Here is a 22,237-nt window from a genome sequence, read left to right on the forward strand (position 1 = left end):
CTCCTCTAGCATGATTTGGAATAGTTCCTCCTCAAGCGTCTCCACCCTCCAGCTTTTATTCTGTATTTCCGTACGGCTTCCTTTCCATGCGCAAAACCCAACATAATGGTGGTCACTGCCCATGTAAAAATCATATATTTGCCAGCTTGCTGCTCGTACTAGTGCCCTGCTGGCGAAAGTGATGTCGATTGCTGATCCACGACCATTCAATTCGAAGGCGTTTTGTTTTTTTGCCTCCGCATCAAGCAACGATGCCGCTTTAATCAAAGCATCGCCCCTTTTATTGGTGTATCTGCTGCCCCATTCCTAAGCCCACGCATTGAAATCACCCGCAATCACGTTCGACGTGGTACTGCGATCGTTCTGCACAAGCTTATTCAGCAGGTTTTCAAATTCTGCTTGAAACAACTTCGGCGGTGCGTAACAACTGTAGAAGTAAATGCCCTATATTTTAATTCGGGTATAATAATCTCTGACCCATATCTCAGCTTTTCTTTTCGTGTCACAGACCCACGTTCCGGCGTTTAGGTTTTTATGATGGTCGCTAACTAGCACCACATCCATTATTCTCATATATCCTTAGTTTTAGCAGCTCTTGCGCATGCTCGCAATGGTTTAGATTGATCTGCTCAATCCTCATTTCTTCACCTTCACGCTTGATACAGAGGACATTTTCTGCATCCAATCTCGTTGCTTGTATCCTCTTTTCCATACTCTCTTACAGAACGATTTTTTTTTTTGCGTATTTTCACTTAGTTACCCTTCTCGCCGCTTTTGAGGCAGATTTGGCTTCTTCCGTCTACGTTTGTACACTGCTTCGCCAGGTGTCCATACCCCAGGCATCTATAGCACCTCTTAGGTCAAGCTTTTCTCTTATTCGGCACTGGTAGATTTATCACCACTGTTTGTATGACCGCATACCATGCTCTAACTATTGGGTTTCACTAAATAGATTAACTCGGTCACTTGCGATCGTATTGCCTCTCCTATATCCTCTTTAGTTGTGATTTCGCCTAGATAGCGGATTCCCACCAAATTTTGAGGGTTGATTTGCGCCTAGTTACTTAGCACCCTGCCAATCTCCGTTTGATACACTCCTGTGTTGGTCATCTGCTATGTTTTCAACTGAAGCAAGATCTCGTCTTTTGCCGGCTTTTATTATGCGCGTAACGTTCTTGTCAAGTCTTGCAGTCTTTTGACCGCTCTGAGAATGTCACTGTTCGTCATGTTTACAGCATCCAGCCTCGGCGATGGCTTGTTTGCCACTTTCCTCTTGAATGATTTGAACTTGACTCAAATCCAGCCATTTTCCATTTCTACCCCATTTGTTTTCTTGGTAGCACTCTCTCCTTTGGCTCTCTTGCCTGCACTTGCTGTCACATTATGCTATTTCTCGTGGATTTTTTTCTTTTTGGGTGGTGTATTCCTGCTCGGCTGTGTGTTATCGCTTGGTTTCTATTTCTTCGATTATTATACTTCCAAGAACGTTTCGCCTGTCTTCCTTGCTTTTGAATTCTTCCTGAGCTCTCATGTGGAGCTTAGTAATGGATTCGAGCAGTTTTCTAAAGCGGTTGCTGATCGAGCGTTGCGGTAGGCGCATTGCTTCTTTCAGCTTCCCAATTGTCTCACCAACCAGCATCAAAGGACTCGATTGCGCTGTTTTCTCTTTACTTTCTTGTAATGCAGGCGATGACGATTTTTCTCTCTCAGGTCTTTCTATACTGAGCGTCTTAATAGGACTCCGCCTCAGCTTTTATGTGCGCTTAAATGCATCAGCCCCCATGTTAAACAGCCTTTTGGGGTCTTGGTCTTCTCGGTTAGGCCCACTAGTATATTAGGGGCTGGTTACTGATACACCCCGTGGCTAACACCTCGGCAGAGCAAGCTTACATCACCCTCTTCACTTCAAGAGCAGAGATGGCTGTTAAAGTGTTGAGAGACTCCCAATACGCCACAGTATATACCGGTCATTTAGCAAACGCACCTAATATGGTGAACAAAAGCTAACCAGGAAGGCATCCATTATGGAAAACGCCGCGCCTGGAATTTTGTTTTGCTCGTCATGTCCATGCAAGGTGAGAGGGACACCTATTTCTTGGAGGCGTTTTCTTTTCGCCACTCTCATCGGAAACTTTTCGGATAGGCTGCCTTTTTTGCCACATACTCCGCTCCTGGCCATTTATTTTCGGGAATTGCTTATTCGTTTAAACTTATTTCGCAACTAACCTGCGTCAAATCCCGAAGAGCCAACACTTCCCTGATGTATATTATTTAAAGTACAACCGCGGCGTTATGTAAATAACGAAAAATGCTGCTTCATGGCTCGATCTTGCTGGATTGGGCAGCTTTGCGATGCCGTACATTCCTTGCGTAGTACTTTTTTGCTGCACAGAGGCGTGTGCGTATTTTGCCTTCCACAAGATAATGATCCGAGTCGATTTTATATATCTAAAACCCTAGAAGCTTGTCTTCCATCTATCGCAACATGATTGATCTGGTTTCGAGTATTTTGATCAGGTGTATTTTTTATGCTGGAATCTGTTGAGGCGTTTCCCGTCCCGGCGAATCCCGTCAGATTATTTCATTTTATATTAAGATTTTAAGTTGTCAGCTTTGTAAAAAAACACCCAATATAATTATTGTTGAATTATCAATAGTTAGTGATTTTCTGGAAAACTATTATTACTGTCGCGATAATATCGTTACAAAACTTATCCGAATGAAAAGTATGTTATGACAATACGTTTTGAATGATTTCAACAAAAATTATTATGTTCAAAATTAATTACAATCATGCGAAACGTTAACAAAAATTATTGTTAGCACAGCAATACAAATTATATCAATCTTTTACCATAATTTTCTACATACCAATAGAGAAGTATTCGATATTTAGAAGTATTCGATATTTAGTTTTCTTCATAATAATCAAAATATTTTCCATTATAAAAAGTTATCGTAAATTTTTATTTTAAATATACCTCGTTCTGTAACAAATAGCAAAGTGGTATTCTCGAATTCTTTTAACAGTCTTGTAACAGTTGTACGTCCTTTCAAATGGTCTTGCAAATTTTGGTATTTCTAATTGCCCTGTATTATTTTCCGCAGTAGCTGTGCTTTTCCATTCATTTTCGTGCACAAGCCGTAAACGATTCCATACCTCGGACCCCAATTTCTTTTATTTCTTCTTCAACGATGTCTGCATAACCATTACCATAAAATATTGCTAAGGCATAGTTCTGTAAAATGCTTTAAAAGGTGTAGGTATATGTAAAGAGTACGATTCATTCACATGCTGAAATCTTGGTATTAAAAAATTCGCTAAAAAGTGCGGACGATAGTAAAAATTTACAACTACATACATATATTCGCGAAATCTATCAAACAATTCTTAGCTATATGATGATATAAGCAGAGAATGTTAATGCAATGAGAAGGAGCAAATGTTAAATGAGCTTTTTTCGAGTTCTAATTTGTAGATTCATAATAAGGTAATTTCAAATTCAACTTTGCTCACGAGTGGGGAATTGCAGATATTTACCACGCTAGTGGAGGGTTTCTATATTTACTTACCACGCTAGGACAGGAATTCAGATATTTTCTGCGTTTACCAAACTACTGAGGAAGTTCATAAGATTTTTCGGCACACTACTAAGGAAATCGAAGCGAATAAATTTGCGATTAAGAAGGCCGCGTGGCAGTTAGTTTGTGGTGCAGAAGCTAAAGTCGGCGGAATTATTCGTTTTGTTTTTTGGCACGTATTTAATTCAGGTTCAAGTCCTGAAGTCATATTTTTTTTCTTGCACATTTTTTTTTTACAATTCAAACCAGGAAAGTTTGGTAAAATTTTTGAGTTTATTTTAATTAAAATTTCTTTAAAATACTGTTTTTTTTGTATTTTATAAATGGAAATTTCTTTTCTTTCTTTCAAAACAGAAAATATGTACATATGTCTATAATCTATTTCATCAAATCCAAATTATATTGATGAGAAAATATCATTCTAATATCCGTCCAGAAAGCCAAACGCGCAAACACACATACATATGCATATAATTACGCATACAAACTTTCAACAAACGCAGAATATGTGCATATAAAACTGCGAATCGAATAAATGAGTGATTTAGAAAAGCTCATCAGTAATTGTAGATTAGCGCAATCGTGAAAGACGTGTTGTGTAGGCGGTACGTAGTCTCATGTTTGACTCAGGTTCAAATCCTGTATCCACTTTTCTTTGTTCGATATTTTTATTTAATTTTTTGTATTTGGTTTAATTAGAATTGATTTAAAAGAGTGTATTCAGGTTTTTCTAATACCTGTTATTTAGAAATTTATTTTCTATATAACATTATTCATACTTCTTTTGAATTGATTTATATGTAAAACAGCCATAAAGGCAATGCATATGAATATGCATTCATATATGTATGTATGTATTTAATCTCTTCAGTCAAATCTGAACTACTTACATACACATATTGATGAGAAAATATTCTAATATCCATGGATGCATCCAGAAAGCCAAACGCGCATGCACGCATATGAATATAACTACATATATATAAATATTATATATTCAAACCTTCAACGAACGCAAAATGTATGCACATAAAAAACAACAACTCGACCGTCTTCTTGTCCGTCAGTGAAAAGATGGGATATGTATACCCTATGAGCAAAAAGAACCGGGAAGGTGATGTTGACTGTTTCCTTCGATTGCCAAGGCATAGTCCACCATGAGTACCTTCCATCGGGCCAGACAGTCAATAGAGAATATTATTTATCCGTTTTGAAACCTTAGAGAGATGCTGTGTGTTGCAAACCGCCGGAAGTGTGAGCAAACAATTCTCAGATTTTGCATGATGATAAGGCGCCATCGCACTGATCAAAGAGGATACAAATCGGCCTACCGGGGGTGTTTGGAGGACTGGGTTAAACGTTGGCACATGTGTGTTGCTTCAGACGGGTCATATTTTGAAGGAGAAAATATAAATTTGCCTTAAATTTAACTCTGTTTTGTTTAATTTAAACATTCCCGGTACTTTCTGATCATAAGGTACATATATGCGGCTTTGCGGACAGCAATGTGTGATTCGCTGGAAGTCGCATTAACTCGCGACTATCGCACAGTTAGAAGACATATTTACATACATATAAGGGCGCATACATACATACGGAGCCGCGGCCACTCGACATGACAAAAATTTAAGATTTATCAAATATTAGCAAATAATTCCACGCGAAATATTCCAATATTGACTATTTTCGAATGGTCGCGAAAATTGGCATATGGTCGGCTCGTTTTATGAATGAAGTTGAAATATGAGCTCGAACTTATGAATGAACTTTTTGTTTTTGTTCTAAATTGTTCAGCGCCGTCGCTGATAGAATCATGGCCGCTGCGACTGCGCCTACGAATGTATTTTGTTTTTGTAGTCGCTAGGCTTAGATTTTAGCTTTGGGCGACATGCGCATGTGAGGTATGTGTTTTTGTTGTGTTCTAGAACATTTTAGAATGTGTGGTAGCAAAGCGGCCATCGCTTTGCGCTTGCTGTTGCTTTTGCGTCTATCAAAGTATTGAGTTTTTGTAAGTATAATATTAGGAATATCGACTGGTGAAAGACAAAAGTATGCGGAAGCAAGAAGGGAGCGCTGTGCTCGCGCATATATGCATGAATGTATGAACGTGCAACGATGTAGTAACATATGAATACAATTATTTTGTAGGAAGTTTAGAAGGCAAGTAGGTATACTCGTATATGTATGTATATATGCTAGGACATAAAGTGGGTATATATACATACATAGAGCAGAATTGTTTTTGCACTTGTTAGGAAGAAACTCGTTCACTAGTGCGTATGTGTATTTGATTTCTTGTAAGAATGTGATGTGCTGTGACATGTGTACATACATAAGCCAAGGTTATTTGGGCATACTTGCATGTGTGATATGATGTTCTTGCGCTTGTGCATTATTGTTTTTCATATACAAATGTACATACATACATTTGTATGTAAATGCTGTCGAATACATAAACTACAAATTGACATACAATATAAAATAAGTGTTGATTTATCTTAAACCGTTCTTTTTCTTCTGAATGCAAATACCTCCTATTGACATGTAGGTACATACATATTATGTACTTATGTATATTATCATATACCATCATTTATTTACATATAAAGTATACGTTCATTTATGTACATATGTGTGTAATGAAAAACTTCATGAATTACTTTCAGAACTTTATTAAAATTTATTCGCGTCGCGCGCATGCACAAAACCTTTTGTTCACAACGCAGGTGCAGAAATAAACGCTCTGCGTATTTATCCTCCCCACGTGGCTCGCCATCAATTCTCGGTGGAAATTTTTTTTTTTCCTTTTTAAATTTTTTTTTTTAATGTAATCGTAAAAAAATTTGTAATAAATTTTATGTATCCGCTTATCATTTCAAAAGTAACAAGATGGTAAAAAAATAAGCAGTCGAAGAAATAAACGCACCGCCTATTTTTCCTCGCCACATGTTAGACTCGAGTTCAATTCCCGGCGCAAATTTTGTTTTATACATTTTTTTTTTTAAATTGAAAAAAAAAAATTATGTAATAAATTTTACGTATTCGCTTATTATTTCAAAAATACGAAAATAGTAAAAATTGATTGGTTTAATGTCGAGGTGAGAAATGTGTTGTGTGTTGAGGTGAAAGATGTGTGGTGTTTCTAATTTTTGTGTGGGCAAAAGTCAGTGAGGTGTCTATAAACTCGGTGTGCTAAATTCCCTTACTTCAAATCTTTCAAATCTCAATTGTACTAAAACAAGCTCACAGTAACATTTGCACCTTCTCATTGCATTAACATTCTCTGGTATAAGTATGTACAATGGACTTAACATAAAGTCCAAGCAATAGTCATAGCGTTCTGAGCGGTTTGTTTGAGAATTGCAACAATAAGCATTTAAAAGCGATTTCCAAAATTTTGAAGTTGTTGTAAAGTATATTCTACACTTATTCCTAATTCTATTACAATTTTATCTTAAATGTGTTTAGATTATACAGATTACACAGTGTGATTTACAAGTTTTTAATATGGTCTACGCAAGTTCTTCTGAATATATTCGTATTAAGCTCATTCTTTATATTCTCTGGAAGGGTGTTAAATAGCTGAAGTCTCTTATGAAAGAGTTCCGCTGTGATACTCTTGAATTTCATTCTGAAATCATTCCAGTTTCTACTTTTCCAAATCTAGAGGCGCATCCATTTACTTTGGTTCTTTGAGTCCTTTTAGTTAGATAGGAATTGAACCATTTTAATTCATTATCTCTTATTCCATACATTTCTAGTTTCACTGTTAGTATTTTCCTTTCTATTGTTTCGAAATTATTATGTAGTTTACTTCAGTTTCGCATGAGTATATCTTTCTGAAACCAGATTGGAATTTTGAGAATAGGTTACATTTTCCTATATATTGTTCAAGCTTTTCTTTGACAACTTTTTCAAGCAATTTTTCTAAGATTTGTAAGCCATTAAGTGGCCGCATTTGTTTGTATCTTTAATTTTTTCTATAGGTGCTATCATTCAGTCTCCACGATTTTGATAATTCTCTTTTAGATCGCGAGGTAATAATTATATAAGGAAGTTCAACCCAATGATCTAATAGTATTTTTGGACTAACATTATCAAAATCAGATTTATTCTTTAGCGTTGTGTCAGCGATTATGCTGAATGGGTTATGTTTCAACGTCGCGACGGCGCATGGAATGTTGACGGCAACGTATTGTGGAGTTTGGCATAATTGGCATTAAACATTGTTGCAGCTTTGCTGATCGTGCAGAACTGCAGTCGTTGACTTTGTCTGACCGGATGTGTTAACTCCTCCCTCACTAGTTTGAAGGCCGTCCTCGGTTTTCCTCAAAGTGTCGATGACAGCTCGTATCGAGATTTGTTGTTTATTCTCTTTGCATTTTTGATGAACCTTGAAGACGACGAGACCGATGATCAGAGTGACAAGAGATGCTGCAAACATCATAGGCCATATTGACAGTTTTTTTTCGATGTTTCCAATATATTGAAGATTCTCAAAGTTCAGCCTCTGAAGATAGGGCATGCTTAAAATCTCTCGGTGGCCAGTTATGTTTAGGGTTGCCGATATTGCTGGGCCTGGATGACGCCTGAGTATGTTTTTGGTATTTTCAAAGAGAGACCCATTCACGTAGATTTCCTCATCAAACGTCAGCAAGTGTGTGCCGTGGATGACTCTATCCGTGTTGTTATTCATCTGTATTGTAGCTGTAGCTTCGTTGATAACGATGATACCATCGTCAATTACCATCAGCGGCTGCAGGTGGCTGGGACGAGTCTTATAGTGTGCTATACCTCCAGAATGTAGTTGCTGCGCACAAGTTGTTGATTTCAGCTGTTTGCAGAATGTAGAGGTGAGAGTAGCGGTGCAGTTTCCAATTGCTAAGATATTGTTACTACAATCTGCGACGTTGTTATTTTCTTCGAGGTCAAGTATCGTTCCATTATGTTGAACGGGGAATATGGTTATTTTCTTACATATTACGCTAGGATTTGGGTACTTGATAAGAAAGTGTACAAAATTATGATCTAAAAAGACTTTTACATAAGCTATTTCAATTAAATCTGTTATAGTTAAATTTGTAGAGTGCTCATTTAAAATTTGACTTAGGTCATTAGAGTCAAGAATTGTTGGGTTTATAATTTGAATCTTTGCGAGTGTAATAGACAACATTAATGTTTCGAGTTCAGAGATTATAATTCTATTTCTTGTGAGTAATGCTTGATAGAGGTTTCCTGTATCGATCTGTTTCTCTTTTGCAAATCTAATTATTTTATTTACGGATTCTGTTAAGTTATTCATTTTTTCTTGTACTTTTGTATTTATAACTGCCTGTTGTTCAATTGAGTCAGTTAGTTTTTGCTGGTGAAATTTCAGATTTTCGAAGTCATCAAAGTCAGGAGTTCCCGCTACTATCTTTAAAGCTGTTCCTAAAATATTTATACTCCTAGCTTGCCTATGGTGAATATTAACCGTTTCTAGCAGTGTCCTAATATGACCTAAATCTGATTAAAGAATTTGTCTCATATGAGACTGTGGGAAATGTTTCATAAGTGAATTAGTTTCCTCGGCAATTTCCGAGTACATTGTGAGATTAGAAGAATGTCTTAAAATTTTCCCAAATAACTACGTTTCCGTCCATGATGGGAATATAGTCCGAGTTCGAGTAATTGATAACACTGGTTTACAGCCAAAATGCACCAGAGACGCCGTTATGAAATTCCTATGTAAAATCACCGTCTGATTCCGAAAATCAAGGCTATTTTTTATTCTATGGTAACGTTTTCGAGATATTTACGAATTACCGTTATTTCAAAAAAAAAAAAAATCGGCCCACTTAATCATATATATCTCGAAAACGAATTGAGGGATTCCAAAACCATTTAAAGCTTTTAAAAGGTAATAAAATTTGCTATAAACTGTGTGTAAAACACTTTTTGCTAGGCCCTGCAGATTCAAAGATAACGAACTATCATAACGGATTTTTTAATTTTTTTTTGTAAAAATATAAAAAAAATTGTACTTTGAGAGAAAGGATCTTTAAAACTTTTTAATTTTTCGTATATTTTTTGTTTTCACTCTAAGCTCTGTTTTATTAAAAAAAAAATAAACTTTGATTCAACAAAATCGATGAGCTAATACAAAAGTTACATGCATTCAAGTAAATATATCCATATAGTAAAACTTAAGTACCCTACAAATAATAGCATATGTACATATGATTCTGTCTTAACTCTATGATCTTATTTTATAATTGAAAAAGTTATGTGTCTTGTTTTGACGTTTATTTATATAAGGATCGGTTTCTCTTATGAGAAACCCATCATAGCGACATCCCAGAATCCTTGATACCGACTTTCAATCATTTTCATTTGCTGGTGAAACCTTTCGCCATGCTTGTCACTTTCGTCGCCAAGATTTTGCGGGAAAAAATTTAAATGGGAGTGCAGAAAATGAATTTTTAAAGACATATTTACTCCTGAAAGAAAATTAAAAAGGGAATTAGATAAATACATAAGTGACACATTAGCATATAATTTTCTTAGGCTGGATTAATCTTCCAATTCAGAACAAATTTTGGTCGTTCTTGTTTGTTCGAAGCAGGGCAATAAATTCAGATTAAGGGCTATATATTCTCATATAAATTTAAAAATTTGCTTTAAAATTTTTTGTTTAGTTTTAAAGTTAACTGAGAAAACGGTCTTATATGTGTTTTTTATTTACCCATTTCCACATAGTGTTTGATTAAATCGTTCACTATCAGCTCGAAGTTAGGACTTTTGTGTTTGCCTAAAAAAGAAGTAACGACCTTTTCAAAAGAGTCCCACGCCGCTGCCTCCACTGGTGACAATAGTTCTTTGAAATGGGTATTGGCCATTATTTTCCTTATTTGCGGCCCCACAAAAATCCCTTCCTTTATTTTTGCTTCTGAAATCTGTGGAAAGATTGTTTTCAAATAATGAAAAGCTTCGTCTTCTTTGTCCAAAGCCTTGACAAAGTTTTTGATAAGGCCGAGCTTGATGTGGAGCGGAGGTAGAACTATTTTTTCCTTCTTTATAAGTGGTGAGTATTTTATGTTATCCACAACAACTTGAAAAGCGATTCGTTCTGGCCAATCCTTTATGATGTAGTGGTCTTGACGTGCTCGGCTATCCTATTTGCATAGAAAGCAACTGTATTTTGTGTATCCAGAGTGTAGACCACATAGCATTCCAACGACTTTTAGATCGGCACATATTTTCCAATCATGTTCTTCGTATTTAATTAATTTAAGCAATTTTTGCATTGTCTCATATGTTTCCTTCGTATTTACAGCATGCGCGATCGGGATAGATGGCTTTTGGTTGCCAATATGCAATAATACGGCCTTTAAACTTAATTTATTGCCGTCTATGAACAATCGCCACTCTTTTGAATCATATGGTTCACCAAACTGTTTAAATAGACCAGCAATGTTTTTGCAATAACAAACACTGTCCTTCTTCGTATAGTACTGGGAGAATTGTTCGTGACGAGTCCTATAATATGTTACTTTAACATCGGATGAAACAAATTTAAATTGTTGCATACGAGAGGCGTGTAGTTCGGCCTTTTCTTTTGACAATTCCAAATCCTTTATCCAATCATTGAGTTGTGTTTGTGACAAAGGGTTTCTTTCGTTTTCCGTTTGCAATCCAGTACAACATGATGCCGCGTAATCAGATACTGCTGTTGACAATGAAACTGGAGCCGGAACTAAAGTTAAATTTGATTCTGGCAATGTCGCTTCCGTTGAATTTAGTTCTGGTAATGACACTGTAGATACGCTCGCATAGGTTACTTTTCTTGACTTTCCAACCCCAAATACTTTTGTAGTACAAATATAGCAGTCCGTTGAATGGCAAGTTGGTTGCCTCCCCTTCATTGGTGTAATAAATTTCATATGTCGCCTAAATAGATAGTTTAAGAAATTAGTCAGATATGCATTAAAAGAGAGAAAACTCCTAATTTTTACGATGTACCTTTTGGTTCCGATTTCCGAAAATATCAATTTGACTCGACATGTGGTGCACACAGTATTCGGTGGCCATGGTTTTTCATTGTTTCTAGGCTCAATTCCACAACCCTTATGGTATGCAAATTTCAAAGGATTTGAAAACACACGTCGCATCCTTTTAACGATAAATTCCCCGCAGATGAAACAGAACATATCTGGATCATTTTTACACTCAAACTCTCGCGCCCTTTTATTCATATTATATTTTTAAGTAAATGACGGATTATAAACTGTAATTATAAAGTGAACAGTATCCGGCGATCCTTGCAGAAATTATGAAGGAACGAGGCACATGTACTATTATTTATACCTATGTAAGTATAAATCAGCTAAAAATGCAAGCCTACCTATACAAAAAGGTTCCCTAGTTATACATAGAAAACACTACCTGCCTTAAACATATGAACTTGCTTGAAATGTATCTGTGTTTGAGATAACGACACTAACAATTTTTTGTATCTAATAACCCTTCCAAAATCTACCTGTGACTAACTGACATGCGAATACTAACACATATTACCAGTAGGGTACTTAAGTATTAAATGGATATATTTACTTGAATATTTGTAACTTTTGTATTAGTTCATCGATTTTGTTGAATTAAAGTTTATTTTTTTTGTAAGAAAACAGAGCTTAGAGTGAAAACAAAAAATATACGAAAAAATAAAAGGTTTTAAAGATCCTTTCTCTCAAAGTACAAATTTTTTTATATTTTTACAAAAAAATTTTAAAAATCCGTTATGATAGTTCGTTATCTTTGAATCTGCAGGGCCTAGCAAAAAGTGTTTTACACACAGTTGATAGCAAATTTTATTACCTTTTAAAAGCTTTAAATGGTTTTGGAATCCCTCAATTCGTTTTCGAGATATATATGATTAAGTGGGCCGAATTTTTTTTTTTTTTGAAATAACGATAATTCGTAAATATCTCAAAAACGTTACCATAGAATAAAAAATAACCTTGATTTTCGGAATTAGACGGTGATTCTACATAGGAATTTCATAACGGCGTCTCTGGTGCAGAAAAAAAGTTGAAATTTGTGATCCAGTGTAATCTTTCCAGCTGCTGCTGCTACTAGAAGTAGAAGGCGAAGAATCCAAACCCTAGTAAAGATAGGATACAGAGCAGAATAAGTACTGGAAGGATAATTATTTTTTTTATCTTATGTTATCCTTGTGTACCTCCCTCCCCTTTATAAGAACCGTTGACCCCAAATCGGCTTCCACAATGACTTCCTCAAACAAAGGAGTTAGCTTGTTACCAAGTCTTTTATTTAATTTCATAAGTACCTTGTCGCCTATTTGAAAAGTTCTATTTCTTCTGTCCGCGTTTTGTCTTTTCAGTAGCAGATCTTGCGCTTTAGATATTTTTTCTCTTATTTCTGCTTCGAATTCTGGTGGGGATGCATGAATTATGTCGATTGGTTTTTTATTAACGACTGAGTGAATTGATTTATTGTATTCTATTGTTGCCTGAAGTATAATATCAGTAGTGTCATTTAATTGTTTTTCTAATTTCAAGCATCTGGCAATTTCTGCAAGAGTACTGTGAAATCTTTCTACCTGTCCATTTGAAGTACTATGTAGTGGTGGCGAATTTATAATATCAACATTAAACCGGTTTTTTAAAAGAGACCTTATTGTTCCTGAATTCAGTGATGGTTCGTTATCGCAGTAGATAATTTTAGTATTAGGGTAGAAATTCATGAGCTGTAAGATGGGGGACTCAATATCTATTATCGTTCTGGAAGCTATGGGCTGAACAATGGCAAATTTAGAAAATTTATCAATACAGGTTAGAAAATACTTTTTATCTGTAGAAAAAATGTCAATATGGAGAATTTCTCCTACTTGATTAGGGACTGGCGTTTCGCCAATGTACTGTTTTTGTGGGTGTCCGTCATATTTTCCTTTGCTGCAAGTCTTACAATTTGCAACTACTTCGTTTGCTAGACGGGTCATTTTTGGGAAAAAATAGTCTTGGAGAATTTGTTTTATATTCTCTTGCGCTGCTCTATGTGCTCTGCCATGTTCTGCGACTATGATTTCTTTTTGCTCATTCCTATCATGAACATCGATGACCAATTTATTTGAGTGACAAAATTTGGTTGAAGGGAAAGTCTCAACTAGCTTGTTTTGTATAAATGCTAATATCGGCAGGTCGCATTTGATTGCATTCACTACTTCTTTTTTAACCGCATCACACACTTTTTCTATTAAGTTTTCTCTATTCGAAAAGTGTATGATATGTCTTGTTTTTTGTCCGAACATAATAATAATTTTTTCAGAAGCTATAGTGCTTTCTTCAATAATTATTTGGTTCCTGAAACAATTAATCGGTTTTTCAGTAGACTCGATAGTGTATGTCAATGACAACTCACTATGCATAGTGGCTAAGTCTGATGGAGCATCTTCTTCGAGAGCGTAAAGGTTTTGTCTTGATAGAGCATCGGCGACAAAATTTTCTTTACCGGGCTTGTAGAAAATTTGAGCGTTGTGCTCATCGATAAAGGATTTCCATCTCTTAATTTTTGCATTAGTGTTTTTGTCTGAGACTGCAAATGTTAGTGGCTGATGATCGGTATAAATACTTAAATTTTTTACACCGTACAAATACTTTCTTAGGGATTTTAGGGCCCACACTATTGCAAGTAGCTCACGTTCATTTGTGGCGAAATTTAATTCGTTGTCTCTTAAAGTCCTGGAAATCATGGTTATCGGCTTCTTGTTTTGTGACAAAACGGCGCCTAAGCCAGAGGAGGAAGCATCTGTCGTCAAATCGAATGGCTTCTGGTAATCAGGGTATAGGAGCATTACATCTTCGGAGCTTAAGATATTCTTTAATTTCTCGAAGGTGGCTATCTGCTTTTCATCAAGGTTAACAGGAATTTTTTTCGATTGTCCTGCACTTGTTTTACCATTATCACCCTTTAGCATGTCTGTCAATGGTTTGGCTATAGATGCAAAATTTTTTATAAAGCATCTGTAATAGCTCGCTAGACCAAGGAATGATCTAACTTGGAACAGGTTGGTAGGCTGTTGAAATTTGCTAAGTGCTTCAACTTTGCTGGGATTAGTTGTTATACCGCCACGGGAGACCACAAATCCAAGATACTCGACCTTTTCTTTAAAAAAGTGAGATTTTTCCCGTGATACCCTCATGTTAGCGTTGTACAATTTATCTAGTACCCAGGCGATGTGGTGAACATGATTTTGCATATTTTCAGAGAATATGATCACGTCATCCACGTAGACGTAGCATGACTTCCCAATCTGTTCTCTAAGTACGTCGTCAATTGCTCGTTGGAAAATTCCGGGGGCATTCTTCAAACCAAAGGGAAGTCTGCAAAATTCATACTTCCCATTTCCTACAGAAAATGCAGTTTTTTCTCTATCTTTTTCTGCAAGAAGTATTTGATGAAATCCTGATTTCAGATCGAGTGTCGTGAAATATTTGGCTTTACCAAGGTTTGAGAGAATAGCTACAATGTTCGGTATAGGGTATTTGTCATCAACAGTTTTTGAATTAAGTTTCCTAAAGTCAATTACAAGGCGTTTTTTCCTATTTCCTTGTTCGTCTAGACCCTTTTTATCTACTACCCACACCGGATTATTATACAGTGAATTAGATGGTCTGATAATATTGTTTCTCAGCATGTCATTAGTTTCGTTATTGACAAACTCTGATACTCCTAATGGGTATGGGTAAAGTCTAGAGAACACTGCTTTTTCGTCTTCTGTTCGAATTGTAGCGATAATATTTGTGTTGTAAGGAAGAGATTCGTTAGGGTCAGCGAAAACATTTATTTTTTCTTGTAACATTTTCTTAAATTCTTTTTCAATTTCTTGCGGAACTTTTATATTTTCTACTTCGGTAAAGTTAACATTTGGGCTTTTTTTATATTGAATTATTTCAGATCCATTTTTTGTTTTTAAGACGTTATTTTTCAAATCTAGATTTGCGTTAATTTTTTTTAAAAAATCAAGTCCTATTATTCCATCAAAGCTTGATAAGCTGGGAAGTAAAAAAAATGTGGTTGTTGTATTAAAAAGGTGCATAAGACATTTCTCTTGAACGGCGTTAAAGCCATGAAGTGACTTAACTAAAAATTTTTCTTTAACTTTAGTTACATTTTTAAGTTCCGGGATTGGTTTTATATAGTTTTTTGAAGCGCCTGTGTCTATAAGTAATTTAATCTGTCTACCTGTTATCGTTCGCTCTACAAACGGTAACAGGGAGCAATTTCTAAAAAATTGACCTCTTGAATCTGATCCTCATCTTCCAAGTCTGATACCTCAGCCTCCGCTACTGCTTGGTACTCTTGTTCCGATTGACCTTCAGAATTTTCATCTTGTGAGAGGTGATTAATTCTCTGTTGTTTGGGACCGGTAGTTCTAGCTGTTCCACTACTTGCTCTTTTTGGCACCTGATTTTGGTAGGAACCACCTTGGTTTGGGTATTGAGTTGTTTGCCTAAACCGAGATGAAGTGTCAACGTCCATAGGTTGTGGTGGTTCTTGTTTTATATTCGGGCTATTGTTTTGGGTTTTTTGTTTGTAAAATGGAGTTTTTACTTGGTTTGGGGTACTTTCTACAGTGGGCTGCCTTTGCTGTCTCTGTTCCTGACGCTGAGCTCTTTCTTCATTATTCCTAGCAAAACTACTAGCGAATTGGAAGCGTTCATGATTAGATTCAACTTCCTGTGCAAGTGCCAGTGCTGATGGCAAATCTTTTGGCCTTGCGGAAAATAGAATGTCACTGAGAGATTTCTTTGTGCCTGAAATGAAGACTCTCAATGCATCTGCTCTGTATTTTTCGTTTAGAGAAGCAGCCAAAGTAGAATCGTAAGTCATAATTGTTTTGTTTATGAGTAATGTTAATTTCTTTTCAATTTCCTCATAATATTGGGTTATTGTCAGGGTTCCCTGACGTAGAACGGACAACTCTTGCTCGATTATATAGATGGGGCGTTTTTTGGCGTATGTAAAGTCAAGTCTATTGATAATTGCTTTAAAATTTAGTGGAGTGTCGTATGACGACAATACCATATCAGCAGGCCCTTTGATTTTATTCCTAATTATACCCAGCGCCTGATAATGCTTTGAGCTTCCTACGTAATTTTCAAAGATTTTATATGCAGTGTGTGCGGCTTTCCGCCACGAAACATAAGTCTCGATTTTTCCCTCAAAGTCTGGTACTGATTTTATTATGTCCAGTGTTTCGTCACATTTAATACCTACAATAATTTCTGCATCTTTAAACACTTCAACCTCGGGTACGGACACTGTTGCGTTTCTAAACTCGTTTCTCATTTCCTCCATTTTTCTTTCAAATAATTGCGCTTGATTTTCTAATGCACTGTTTACTGCATACTCGAGCAGCGCTTTCAGATTTTCTTCACTCACTGCCATTTTATTTTTGTTTGTTCCGGCACTAGTTTGTTTTTTAAATCTTTTATTAGTTCCTCTAGTTCTAGGTCATATACCTCTTCTTTACTCATAAGATTTTCAATTTAATTCAAAAATTTTCCGTCGCAAAGACACTTTACAAACACTTTTTGTTTAAATTTTTGTATTTATTTACTTTAAATAAGCACTCTACTCACATTTCTTTAAAACTATGGTTTTTATATGTTATTGTAGCTCTCCTTTTTCGTCTGTTTATCCCGTCTGCAAGTCCAACGATGTCGATCCAACGATGTTGCCTCCTTGCTTGAGATTTCTTTGATGAGCAGGTTCTGCCAGTTGGGCGCCAGTTAATAATTAATATACTCGGACTGTTCACTTGTGATCTCTAGCACGAAGTTAAATCAGCGAAATAGAATTATTACTTGTTCCTTTATTGGTCAAATCCGTACTGCGATATAAATGACAAAATATTCTTAACATAAGCTAGCCCTGACCTATAATCGCTGTGTCAGCGATTATGCTGAATGGGTTATGTTTCAACGTCGCGACGGCGCATGGAATGTTGACGGCAACGTATTGTGGAGTTTGGCATAATTGGCATTAAACATTGTTGCAGCTTTGCTGATCGTGCAGAACTGCAGTCGTTGACTTTGTCTGACCGGATGTGTTAACTTGCACGTCTCTTGTGCGAACTGAATATGTCATTCCTTCCTTCCGTATCTCTGTTGTACCTGAGATATTGGATTTCAGTTTTTGTGCTCAGCTGTCTTGGATGATGAGTTTTTATTTCTATATCTATAATACCGTGATCCGATATTTTATTATTCGTATTAATCTTTACTTTCAAATTTGTTATCAATCAAAGTTTTAGAGTTTGCGGAAGTTCTCATACAATCTGATACTATTTGGCTTAGGTCATTATAATTTAAATTATTTTTAACATTTGGCTTATATAAACCGCTTTTCCAATCTACATTAAAATTCCCTGCGGCTATGATATCAGTCGTTATATCGAATAGTATTTCAATATTTTCTTGGAAGAAATCTCTTTCAGAACTACTGCACCAGCAGCCCATTTACTTCTTCATATTTACATTTACATCCCAGCATCCATGTTTTTGAAGGAATTGATTTTTTCATTATTTTCGTAACTGTCCAGTAATTTTTAGCATAGATTATTACCCCACCAGATCTAGTAGTGTTTGAGGCGCAGTTTATACAGTTGTATCTCTTAATATGAAACTAGTTTTCATCAACATCTGCTCCGGATGAGCCACGGAAGTTATGGAATAACCCTAAAATATTAGTTTTTAGTTCTTTTAGTAATTTTGGTTGCTAGTAGCTAATCTTTTTTCGTTTAAAAATAAGTTTGTTGATGATGGATACGGGGCATTGTCGATTATGTGTTGGTTTTCGCCCAGATTCTGCTTTAATTTTTCATTTGCTCTGGCCCAATTTGTACACCTTTTTATCGGAACATTTTGACATTAGCTTGTTCTGTGATTTTTAAGACACTTTGCGCAAACTTCTTTGTTTTTATAGTCAGAGGTCTTATGATTAAAACCCTTGCATTTAAAACAAAATAAAATTTCTGTACCACCAAACACTTGACATCGCTCCTATCCGACACTCATTTTTTCCAGCGATATTAGTTTTAGGAAGGTTTCGAAATCAGTTCCAATTATGGCATTGAATAACTGAATATTTTCTCTTTTCACTTCATATTGTTTAACCATTTCTAAATAACTATTTTTTACAACTGTATTTTGTTTTCTAAGTTTTTCTATGAGTTCATCATTCTTATGTTTAAACTTCATATTTGTGATTACAAATCTAGGATTCATGGCGTTTGGAACTTTTACTTCATAATTTTCGGGCATACTTCTTTCAATTGCCTTTTCATTTTTTCTCTTTCTTCCGTGTTTTCACTTTCAATAACTATAACTAAACACCATTCTGTTTATTTACCTATGGATGGAGAAAAAGGGAATAATGTTTTCCCCTTCTTGCCTAAAGGTATATTAGTAAAAAAGTACGTAAAGTAGCTAATTAGTCCTATAATAAGAGAAAAACTAAGTATATTGGTTATTACTTCTACATTAAAACAAAACAACAGAAAAATTATTGTTTTTGTTTTAAAGCGAATATAATATTTACTTAGAATATTTTCGATGTTTATCTAACACAAGAGCACGCAGAAATATGTGATGTTACATATGTATGTGTTTTAAGTTAGTTCGCAGTTGTAAAACAAATATTAGTTAGATGGGAAACGACACAAAAGTAAAAAAATGGAGTCTCTAAAGGAGTATTTTCATTACATTAAAATGGAAATGCAGCTAGTAAAGAAAAATATTTTGGAAAATTATTTCACTCTTATGCATATAAAGCCATGTTTAGTAACCTTTGCATTACGACGTGTTGCAAATTTCCTCATTTCAGTATCGTACGAACGTAAATGTACTTTTCATAACTGTTTTTACAATCTTTTATTCCTGAAATAAATGCTGACTTTTAGCATCCTTCATATGCATTGAGAGAGTTACTTGTTAAACCATTGAATTTGATGTAGATTTGGCTGCCTTGACATGTTAACGATAGAAATGAGATAAAACAGAAAATTTAATTTCGTATTTCGAGCATTACAATATATGTATGTCCATTTGTTACTGTAAAGACATTGCGAAAGCAGAAGTTCAGTCGATCATTTCTCCACATAAGAAAAACATTGGAGTTAGAAGAGTTAAAATTGAAAGAATTACAAATTTATTAGTTTATTGTTTAAAATTTGTCTACTTTAATATACTTGGCGTCCCTAATATTAGTAAGAGTTAGGAAAATATATTCATATAGTCTAAAACTAATACATCGAAAAATTTCTATATTGATAATATAATCCACTTTTAGTAATTGCGATGATTCGGGCAGAAATCAAAAACCTGTAAACCAAAAATCTTAAAAATTGTTAATTCATAAATATATCACTACAACTTACGTGTAAATGTAGACGTAAAGCGCGAGGACTTGCTTGTGTAGGTGTTGCGCATGCATCTACGTACAGCATATTGTTCTAGACCGAGTAGGGTATCGACGTGAAGAGCCAGTTCGGAAGCCAAATTGATTTCAGTGTTAGCAGAACTAGGCACATAATGCCCGTCACATGTCAAACACTTACTAGGTATTTGCACCATCATACACAGCACCATCAATGTCATCTATGCCTCCGTTTCTAAAAACCAGCTCTTCAACACACATCTTCCGCTGCACTTGCTCGTCTGTAAAGTCCTACAAATAAAAACTTTTAAAACCAATTTATTAGCAAATATTCAAACAGAACTTACTAACTGTAGTTTATGTATTGTATGTAAGGTGGTCACTATTATATTTGCAAAAACGCTGTTCTAAAAACCTATGAATGAAAAAGTTTAACAAGAATTTATGCAAATGTCTGATCTGGACTTACGTGTATGAAAATTCACCAACCGGTAGTTTTCGGCAGCAGAAAGGCGACTCCAAATAATCGACTACCACCATATGTAAGACATAATCGACCTAAATAGTGAAAAATGACATTAATTTACAAAATAATTAGCTTTTATTATTATACTTACTTGAACGTTTACAAGCAGATAAATGATTTTCAACGAATAATAACAAGGCAAAGCGTCAAAGTGAAAACGATGTTGCCGACTCCATAATTTGCACCAAAAGTTTAATTTTTACTACAATTTAAAAGTTTTTTCGCAAAAAATGTAGGTATATTTGTAAAGAAGCAACATGTTTTCAAATAAGGGAGCCGATTTGTCAAGAGGGAGCGAGAAAGCTGCTTACTTACCTAACCTTCTATAATTGAATCATGCTATGTTAGTACTTTTTCAATTTTTTTTGATCTACTTTCAAATTAATACCTGTTGGTTTTCCCACCTTTTTGTTTATTTTAAGGTTTTATCATTAGTGGAATTTTGGGTTTTACCTTAGTAATATTTGATCTAACATTGCACTTTAAAACTTCTGCGACAGATTTCTGGGTCTTTTGTTCTTTCCACTGATTATTATTACCAATTTTTTTAGCTCTTCACATAATCGTTACCATCCTTTTTATTACTTTCAAGTGCCTCACATACTTTTTCAATTTGCTCTTTAAAATTTTCAACTCTGTGTTTTTTTATTTTATTTACGCTCAATTCACATGTGTGTCCTATCTATGACTTTCAGTCGTTTAGAAAATTTTGTTTTGATTAATCTCATATTCATTCTTTACCAGTGACGACTCGAATTCTTTTTTGTATTCTCTCAATTGACTTCCATTTTTTAGCTGTGTTCTGCATATCTCTCAATACTGAGTCGACAATGTGAATATATGAACATAACACACTCTTCACATATAAATTTGTCCATATCATTTGTGTTAATAGTATTGGCAATTCCAGATTTTGGTTTACTGGTGATTCGAGATTCTAATTCATTGACGCTTCGATAAAATATTTATATAATATACTAGACACTTTAAATATTGATATAAACCAAAATTGTAATATATTTATTTCATTATTTTATATTTATCATTAACTTTTTTATTTATTTATCAATGTTAATTACTATTATCATTAACTTTTTTAGTAGTCAAATCTTTCTTTAAGCGGTCTGCACAATATTTTTTTTTAATTTCCTCCCAACTTTCGTTGTTGGCGTGATTGTGTTGAATTGTGTGAATGTGTTTTAACTACTTCTAGTTAATATTATGATTCAGAAATGTATTATGTATTAATGAATATAGCTTACATCTCTGTTTTCTTTTTCCTTTTACGCATTATCTGATTGTTATGACAGCGTTCAAAGCGCCCATTAAGCCATACAAGTTTTCAAAGCCAAGCAGAGTCAGCCTGTACCATAAGACTTAGTTGAAATGCAGCTGAAATGTATAAGTATATAATATAATAAAAAAGGTAGCATGAATCATTTAGTGCCAGTTAAAAAAATTAATCTGCTCGCGAAACGCACTGGCGGCATCATCGGTCCTTATTTCTTTCGAAATGACGAAAGAGCTGCCGTTACGGTGAATTGCGAACACTATCAACCTGTGCTGACTGACCGTGCAACTAGCCATACAGCGCGCTTATCAATCGATTTATTGTAATATTGAAATCATGATGGACGCTATACGGCCAAATTTATTAGAAAAAGTAGTTAAAAATTGGACTGATCGAATGGA

General features: G+C 35.1%; 1 protein-coding gene and 1 long non-coding RNA gene across 2 annotated transcripts; both read right to left on the reverse strand.

The window, feature by feature from the left end:
- Positions 1–9,760: 9,760 nt before the first annotated feature.
- LOC128869485 (uncharacterized) lies at positions 9,761–10,724 on the reverse strand. The gene is made up of 2 exons (XM_054112056.1): positions 10,307–10,724; positions 9,761–10,061 (listed from the first exon to the last, which is right to left on the reverse strand). Exons 1-2 carry the CDS (start codon positions 10,458–10,460, stop codon positions 9,892–9,894), a joined length of 324 nt encoding a protein of 107 aa, XP_053968031.1. The 5' UTR covers positions 10,461–10,724; the 3' UTR covers positions 9,761–9,891.
- Positions 10,725–20,184: 9,460 nt separating this feature from the next.
- LOC128869273 (uncharacterized) lies at positions 20,185–20,714 on the reverse strand. Its single transcript, XR_008455249.1, has 4 exons — positions 20,637–20,714; positions 20,489–20,577; positions 20,367–20,434; positions 20,185–20,310 (listed from the first exon to the last, which is right to left on the reverse strand). It is a non-coding gene; the product is annotated as an uncharacterized LOC128869273 (long non-coding RNA).
- Between the last annotated feature and the right edge of the window lie 1,523 nt (positions 20,715–22,237).

The sequence above is a fragment of the Anastrepha ludens genome, chromosome X, assembly GCF_028408465.1.
Source record: "Anastrepha ludens isolate Willacy chromosome X, idAnaLude1.1, whole genome shotgun sequence".
Taxonomy (NCBI): Eukaryota; Metazoa; Arthropoda; class Insecta; order Diptera; family Tephritidae; genus Anastrepha; species Anastrepha ludens.